General features: G+C 37.2%; 1 protein-coding gene across 1 annotated transcript in view; it reads right to left on the bottom strand.

The window, feature by feature from the left end:
- Positions 1 to 2,343: 2,343 nt before the first annotated feature.
- LOC122090097 (LIMR family protein At5g01460-like) overlaps positions 2,344 to 8,133 on the bottom strand; it is an 11,261-nt gene continuing 5,471 nt past the window's right edge. Inside the window, exons 4-14 of the mRNA XM_042659935.1 lie at positions 7,907 to 8,017; positions 7,427 to 7,525; positions 7,180 to 7,302; positions 6,834 to 6,896; positions 6,575 to 6,639; positions 4,108 to 4,217; positions 3,890 to 4,004; positions 3,724 to 3,789; positions 3,065 to 3,175; positions 2,904 to 2,970; positions 2,344 to 2,831 (exon numbers count right to left, since the gene is read on the bottom strand). Of these exons, the coding sequence (XP_042515869.1) occupies positions 2,784 to 2,831; positions 2,904 to 2,970; positions 3,065 to 3,175; positions 3,724 to 3,789; positions 3,890 to 4,004; positions 4,108 to 4,217; positions 6,575 to 6,639; positions 6,834 to 6,896; positions 7,180 to 7,302; positions 7,427 to 7,525; positions 7,907 to 8,017 (978 nt within the window). The 3' untranslated portion in view covers positions 2,344 to 2,783. The remainder of the gene's footprint in view (positions 2,832 to 2,903; positions 2,971 to 3,064; positions 3,176 to 3,723; positions 3,790 to 3,889; positions 4,005 to 4,107; positions 4,218 to 6,574; positions 6,640 to 6,833; positions 6,897 to 7,179; positions 7,303 to 7,426; positions 7,526 to 7,906; positions 8,018 to 8,133) is intronic.

Raw genomic sequence — 8,133 nt, 5'->3', positions numbered from 1 at the left:
TGTTGCATTTGATGGGAAGACTACCATCAACCCCTCAGAGTGGACCTTTCATAGGAAGATACAGTGGGACTAAACACTGGATTGATATTTGCTTTTGTCTACATGATACTGGTTGTTGCAAGGAGCGGATATGAAAGAAAAACAAAGTTGTTATATTTTAGCTCTGCCTTTTTAAGGCATATATATATAAAAAGGAGCTGTCACTATTATTAATGGATTATTCTTACAATTTATGGCTATCCATCCATCCAGTCTAAGAAAAGCAAGCGACAGGTCCTTTCACATCTGGGGGATGAGATATGCGTTTTTTTTAGGGTAATTTACAACGCCACCCCTTGGAGAATGCCAATATTAGAGGGACACCCCCTCTCTTTCACCAAATTAGACTCGGACCCCCTACCGTCAGTCAACGTTATATGATGCTTTGAAATGACGTTTTTGCCCTTATGAGTAAAAACTAATAAATTAGACATTTTTCTGCCGTAGTCGCTGTAGGGGGTTCGCTGCCGTAGTCGCCGTCGTCGCCGTCGTCGAAAGAGTGTTCGCAGTCGCCGATCTGCAAGCCTACCCGTTCTTCTTCTCAACTCATTGAGGCTGACTTGGGAATAGAACCATTAAGGGCAATTTTGGTACTCCATTATTTTGAAGGGCAAAATGGACTTTAGAAAAAATATTAACTGCTGATGTCAGCATTCTTGGTATATTATGTAACGTTGACTGACGGTAGGGGGTCTAAGTCCAATTTGGTGAAAGAGAGGGGGTGTCCCTCTAATATTGGCATTCTCCAGGGGGTGGCGTTGTAAATTACCCTTTTTTTTATTTTGATTCTCTCAAGTGTTAAGAGCGTTATTTTGTGTTAGATTAATTAAAATTTTATATTTACCTCCCTGAAGATTGACATATCGACATACTGTCCAACATAAATCCGGTAAACTATAGTCCATTCGGTGTCATTTCCTTTTAACTTGGAACTTCTAGCTTCTGATCTCTCTGAAGATGCAAAAGATGATGGCTAATCTGCAATTTCATGAGATGAAGCCAGGAATCTGTCGTCGTCATAGTTGTCAAGGCATCGCCTAGGCGATGACTAGGCGTCCAGGCGGTTTGCCTTACTTAAGATATTATTCATAAATAAACAAATATCTCCTATTTGAATCCAATAAAAATAGTTTAAAAATCAAATTCCAAAAAGATTAAAAGTCAACCCCTTAGTCCAAGAACAAAAACTGGATTTTGGTTATAAGGGCATTTTGTTAACTTTTAAATGCTGAAGTTTTTCTCAATTATGAAAATTTTATAAATTCAATCATGCTAAAACATTGCTAAAAACTCAAAGTCTGGTAAAATAATCTTTTGTTTTGATATCCATAAAATTATTTTCATTCAAGTGATTTTAACAGTATTCATGCACTTAAAAATAAGTTTGACCCGAGCATAGCTTTGTCATTACAACTCAGATTTAAATAATCTTAGACTTGTTGAAAAGCTGGTTTTATGTTATAACTAATACAAAAAGTCTCATGTAAAAATAAAATCATTTGACCAGTCAAACTTATTATAGAACAAGAACATTTCTCTAAATGTTGATTTTTTATAACGTAATGACTTAATGTTAATTTTTTATGATTTAATATGGCTAAATGTTGATATTTAATGACTTGATATTACTTAATTTTGATTTTTTATGATATAAAGCATATATAGCTTACTAAATAATGTTAGAAAATAGGAAAAATAAAAAATAACACCTGATCGCCTTGTTCACTTTAAACGGGCACCTTCTCGCGTAAGCGCTTAGACAATCCTTTACGGCCTTGATTCGCCTTGGCGTCATGACAACTATGATCGTCAAAGCCGATTGATTCAATACATATTGGTATGGCTGTTATCTTTGTCTTGAAGCATAAATCTAACAATAGTTGTTGGTGTGGCAATGTATAACAGATCAACTTATGCATTGTGGATGCTCCATTTTTTGACAGGCATAAAAATCTAAAGCAATAAAGAATCGTGGCAACAAAGAATCGCCACGATGCCAGAATACTATTTCACTTTCACATGGGGATCTTTATTATTTTCTCTCCTGCACCTACCTTTTGAGCCCCATTTAGATGATATTATTGCAACAACCACAACCACTAAATTTTGCTTAGAACAGATTGTCAGAGGTTCATTAACAAATAAAGCTACCATTCAATGGTGATCCTGGTCCGCTTGACTAGGCTGAGAGAAATGAAGAGGAAGGTTTTCCAGTCTTTGATCTTAGTCCCACAATATTTGAAAACTTCTAACCTAAATTTCCTAGGAATTGCGATACAAGGCAATCTCATGTGTACATATAAATGAACAAACTGATTCTCTGCACAAACCAAAAAAGAATATTGTTCCTGACATCTAAATTACAGCAGCGGTAGTGTTATAGTCCCACATCCCTCTCTAAAAGTACGTATCACCATGACAAGCAGTACCATGGCTATTCTATAAGATAAATCAACCATGAAACAATATTACAAAGAAAAGGGAGGATGGAAAAAAAGAAACGTAGTATGAGATAACCCCAGATGCTACCAACAACAGCGGCACCAGCAGCAGCACACACCACATTGATCGAGACACAGATTTACAATTGGGCATGTATTCACTCACCATTCATTCGACATTGCCATATTGAAAATCAAGTCAGCCCATAAACATCCAACTCTGAAAACCACTTCAAGATAAATGATTCAACTTTGAGAATCTAGGAGTCGCCCAGCCCAATGCTTTTCCTAGAATCACACTACTTAATCAGAAAGCTGGAATCTGCCAGTTGGTCTTCTTTTTCTCCATCCCTGAAAATATTCCAAAGACAATAAGAGGTTGTTCTAATTCCTGCTACAGAGGATCTGAGGAATATAACTTACAAAGGCCGCGTAATAAACAAGTGTGAGCCCTGCGAAAACGACGAATGCAATTTGAAACACATTGTACCTGTAAAACAAGGGGTGAAAATACATTAAACCAATTCATCAGAGCATAAGTATCGAAACAAGAATGAGTCAGAAACAGGTCAGTTGTAACTCACATGTACAGATATTTAATTCCACGAAGAGATTGCAAGGTGTGGCCAAATATTTCTTGGGCAGCAGTTGCTTGGGCATAGTAACCAAAAGCCGTAGAACAGAACTGAATCACACTGCAGTAGAAGGATAATGAAAAACAAAAAAATTGAGCACATGAGGAAAACTGCTAGGAATCTTCATAAAAGGAAAATTTTGAAATATCAAGTCATGGACTGACAAACTTTTCCCGAAAGAACCAAAAAGCAGTACAAAGAGTATTTATGGTTAGATGGTATGGTTCCACTCAGACCCATCATAAGTCATGAGAGTCAGTAATTGGGCACTGATTTTATGATTTATAAGTTCCCAAGTTACCATTTCAAATGGTAATGCAGGAACCAGGACCCTAGATTTAAGTAGCTGTTCATGACACAATCCATACAATCAAAAACAGATTCAAGCGATAAACAGAGCCAGAACCCACTAAGACATTTATCTTCAGGGCCCTAGTTGCTGTATGATTCCCTTTCAGAATATTCCGTCCATGTTCTGCTCTTCTCTCTGATTTGGTGTGTCGGTGACAACAGTTAAACTTCAGACAAGTCCAAATCTAATTAAACATGGTCAATCTACTGCTTCAATATCCAGAGAAAGAGTTTGAATGTCAAACGAGAAGGTAGACCTGATGGAGCAAAGGAGAATGAGTCCAACATTGAAAAGAAACGAATTCATAAGAGTTGCTCCCCACCTGGAAAAGAAAAGAGTTAAATTGAGGATAACAAACAACAAAGGATGTAAACCGGTAACAATAGGAAAATGTGGAAAATTATAGAAAAAAGTTTCTTTACTTCATAGGGTGAATGGTTATAAAAACCAGTCTCAGACCGAGCATCATTGCCCCAGCAACAACTGCCATCAGAAGGTAGAAGCAGAAGAAGGCAAACGCTGCAGTACCTAGAAGGCCTGGTCAAGTGGCAGAGTCCACAAGTCAGACACCAAGAATTCCCAAGAAGGACAATCCCACTCCTGGGGCGGGGTTTGGTGCAAAGATTTCATCACAACTTACCCCAGACACTGTCTAGTTTGATGAAAACCTCATTAAGGAAAGGAGATAGAGGAGGATTGATCAACAAATATATAACAATATGTGCCACCCAAGCCACTGATACAATTAACCTGGAAAACAACGGATGCGTGTAGACTAAGGTTATACCAAAACTTCACCAGTCCACCAGAAAACATAAATAAATAACAAGGTCAGCAGTGAAAAGAATGCAGCAACATAACTTGGAAAACTTTATATGACTTTAGAAATTGGATAAAATTGAAAAAATGAAATTGGTTTCAATCTTTGACCTCCATTAACTAAATAACTTCTTATCAAAGACCATGAAGATGAAAAACGAAAACACACACTACCACTGCTGTGATGAGTGCAAGACTCAAAGCCTCTAGCTTCCTAATAAAAAGGTAAAATAAAATAATACAAAAATGGTGCATATTAAGCCTTATCGCCATCATCTATAACTGCCACCATTGCTAAAAGAAAGAGAGACAATATTCACTTGAAGTTTCTTATGAAATCCAGACCTCTTCAAAATAAAAAAATTAAACACTTAAGCATTTGCAGGAGGAAACCAAGCAGCGTCTAGCCACAGCAATGAGATTAGAATATCATTAAAACATGTTTGATCCAATAATTTCAGGTGGTTCACCTCTCTTCGTCTACCAATCAGACAAACTCAAAAAGTGGCAAACGGAAGCATCAAAAGCATAGAAATCTACTCAAGTACCTACTAGAAGAAGAAGACAGCACCCAAGATCTACCATGTATCTTTAGTAGCTCCAAGTATTGAACAACAAAATAATTGATTACACTGATGCCACCTAAAATCTAAGAATCCAGTGGTTGTTACAAATGAATATGGAGTTCTCACCCCAACTACTAGTCACATAAGGCTACCAATGCACCACACCCAAAAGAAAATTCAAATAAGCCTATATCCAGAGTTTCAATTTGAAAAACAAAAGGCCTATCTGGCCAGTAACCAAGAAGCCCCCAATGGGGTCCACACTTGTTCCTTCTTAATTTGTAGTTTAAGGCTCCAAGTATTGTGGAATTGCATGTTGGGAACCGTTTTGCTTTGAAGGAAATCCAACGTATGCCTAGGTTAAAAAATTTAGAAGTTTGTAAATGAAATTAACTCAAGGAATTGCAAAAGGAAAACTCTGGGAAGGATAAGAATAAGCAGCCACATCTTCAAGTCATTGCCAGTCTTGGATCGAAAAGACATGGTAAGTTTTATTTTCTTAGGAAGAGAGGGTAGCTTGCACTGAGGCCAAGGAACTCAAAGTGTGGACAAAGTGGCCACTATCACTCAACGAAAATTCAAAGGCCAAATGATTGAAAATGACATTCATCAAGTTCTTCCTGAATGAACAAAACCAACTCAAGGTGGGCACTGAAATCATCCCCACTGAAGGGGTGGGTTTATCATTGCTACACCTAAAGATGCTCCATTATCAGTCTAGATTGGATGGTATAAAGTTTAATAGGCCTCTTGAGTTTTCATGAGTCTGAAGTATCACAGGACTAGTAACATCTGTGGAATTTTTCAATCCCTTCTCTAAGAAAAATCTCTGAAAAACATAGGGATGACTCTTGACTGTTTCCAAATCTGTGAAAAACATAGTGAAGAGTCTTGATTGTTTCAAATCTGTGAAAGACATAGTAATGAGTCTTGATTGTTTCAGTGTTAAATTATAACCAATTCCGGGTTAAGACTTTATGGAACTTCATCATAACGCATCTCCAATGCAATATTTGTAACACTATTTCCAAAGAAGGATGATAGAGAGGTTTTGAATAATTTTTCACCATGACGTGTCAAATTTTGCCCCAAGAGTACCTGGTTTCAACCCATATCTAGGTCTTAAGCTGGGTCAAAACCAGCCTCAAGATCGAAATTCTTGTCCTTAGTATTGCACCCTATCGGTAGTCCAAGCATTGCATGCACCCACTCATGGTCCTGGATTTCAATATTTTATTTTGCACTTGGATAGTTGTTTGGGCTGAAACTTAGGGCCTACCCAATCCACAAAATTTCAGCCCCAACCAATCGATGATATATGGCAGATTATGGCGCTGAACCAGAGATAATCTCCAGACTGGGCAGACCAAGAAAATAATATATGACAAATTTCAACTGTACTTTACCTCTTTAATGCAAATAGATAAAGACGTATAAGCATGCAACAGGTCCCTGCTCCACCTTGCAACCAATTGGAAATAGAAAATAAACGTTTCTCTTTCCTTTCTCCCTTGTTTAAGTAAAAATGGAAATAGTAACTGAGTTAACTTTTAATTGTTTTCCATTAGTCCAATAGCGCCTACGAGTGTTTCCTAAAGATAATGTTGAAGTGTTGAACAGATATGGAAGCAATGAAGTTAATGAACACACCATACCATTTTGAGATCAAATTTCAAAACCTCAACATAGTAATGAAATCAAATTTCTAGGCAGACCACTTACCCTAATATTCCCAATACAAGTTTTGCCAGGTAGCCAATGACAGTTAAAGCCCAAGAAGTCTCTGCCTGGATAAAGCAAGCGATAAAATGAGATGCAGAAGAAATACTAACTACATTAAAAAGGGGCATAACCAGTGCAAGAGGCTACTGCCACTGTGGAGTCCGTGAAGAGTCATAATGTACGCAGCCTTACCCTCGCTTCACTGCTGTTTCAATACTAAACTACATTGTCATCATAAAATAGACATTAGAGTCCTGACCTTCTCTCCTTGAGGATACATCTCTTCCAAAGCTTTCACATCTTCTTCCAAAAGAAGCAACTCCTGAAAAGAATTAGCAAGCATGTAACCAAGTCCACATTCAAGCATAAAGGAATCCACGACTACTAACACACAAATCACAAATCCTCCAATTAAGCTAATTATGTTACAAGAAGCAGAACACTTCAACCAAGAATTAGTATAGGAAACAAAAGAGAGATTGTTGACAAATGACATAAGAAATAAAGAGTAAATTGCTAAGATAAATGTTCTCATAAACTTCAGATACGGAAAAAATTATGCAGTCCAATTTAAATATCGAGTGACCTAACACAAGGGCAAATACCTTTTCAACTGCCTTCACATTTTTACGCCATTTCCTCCCTTTAGAACCGCTTCTCTCTTCTTGATGAAGTGCATCCGCTGCTTTCTTCAATTCTTTAGCTTTTTTAGCCAATTCAGTTGCCTCCTGTAGGATATCGATGCCACCCACAATAATAAATACTCAATATCAACAAATATTAACAAACAATCTCAGAGGAGCAAGTAGCCAAGTACTTTTCTAAGGATGCAAAACAAAACACAAGACGCACCTTGATATACTGTGAACGAGTAATAACAGCTTTTGGACGCCGGATAAATGAAAATATAAGCCCCAAAGGTAGGCAAGCAATACCAACACCACCAAATATCTGCAATGTGAAGCATCAGTGATAAGAGATTCTTCCGAAAGGCCAAACTCTATCCAAATTTGTCAGAAAAAAAAAAATCCTAAAGAATATTAAATGAAGTATGCAATTTTGATATCCCAAAAGAACAAGGAGGCAGAAAGTCCTAGTCAACAACCAGCTAACATAATATCCAAGTACATAACTTAAAATTTCAAACATGTTTCTTTCAAAATAACTTCAAACATGACCCTAAAGAATAAAGACTGCAAATACACATTTTCAAATGATGATAGAATGATATGTACCAATTCAACCCTTCTAAACTTGCATTTACATCCAAGGTGCAATACAGTTATAATACACATAAAGCCCCAATGAGAAAATTGAAGTTTAGAAGCATACACAGAAAAGAACCGATCCAACAACAGTGGTGAGGGCGACAATATATTCTGGAAAAGTGGTACGCATAGTCCAAGTTGTCTCTGACGAAGTATTTGTTAGATATGCAGAGCACTGTAGGAAAAATACAGATATAAAGGGGGGAAAGAGGGGTTAGAAATTTTCAGTGTACATAACCATACTGGACCATCAACTCAAACCTCCTATTTACAACCCCCCCCCCCCCCAAA

This window comes from Macadamia integrifolia, chromosome 9 (assembly GCF_013358625.1).
Source record: "Macadamia integrifolia cultivar HAES 741 chromosome 9, SCU_Mint_v3, whole genome shotgun sequence".
Lineage (NCBI taxonomy): Eukaryota > Viridiplantae > Streptophyta > Magnoliopsida > Proteales > Proteaceae > Macadamia > Macadamia integrifolia.
This window is presented reverse-complemented; position numbering and strand designations above follow the sequence as displayed.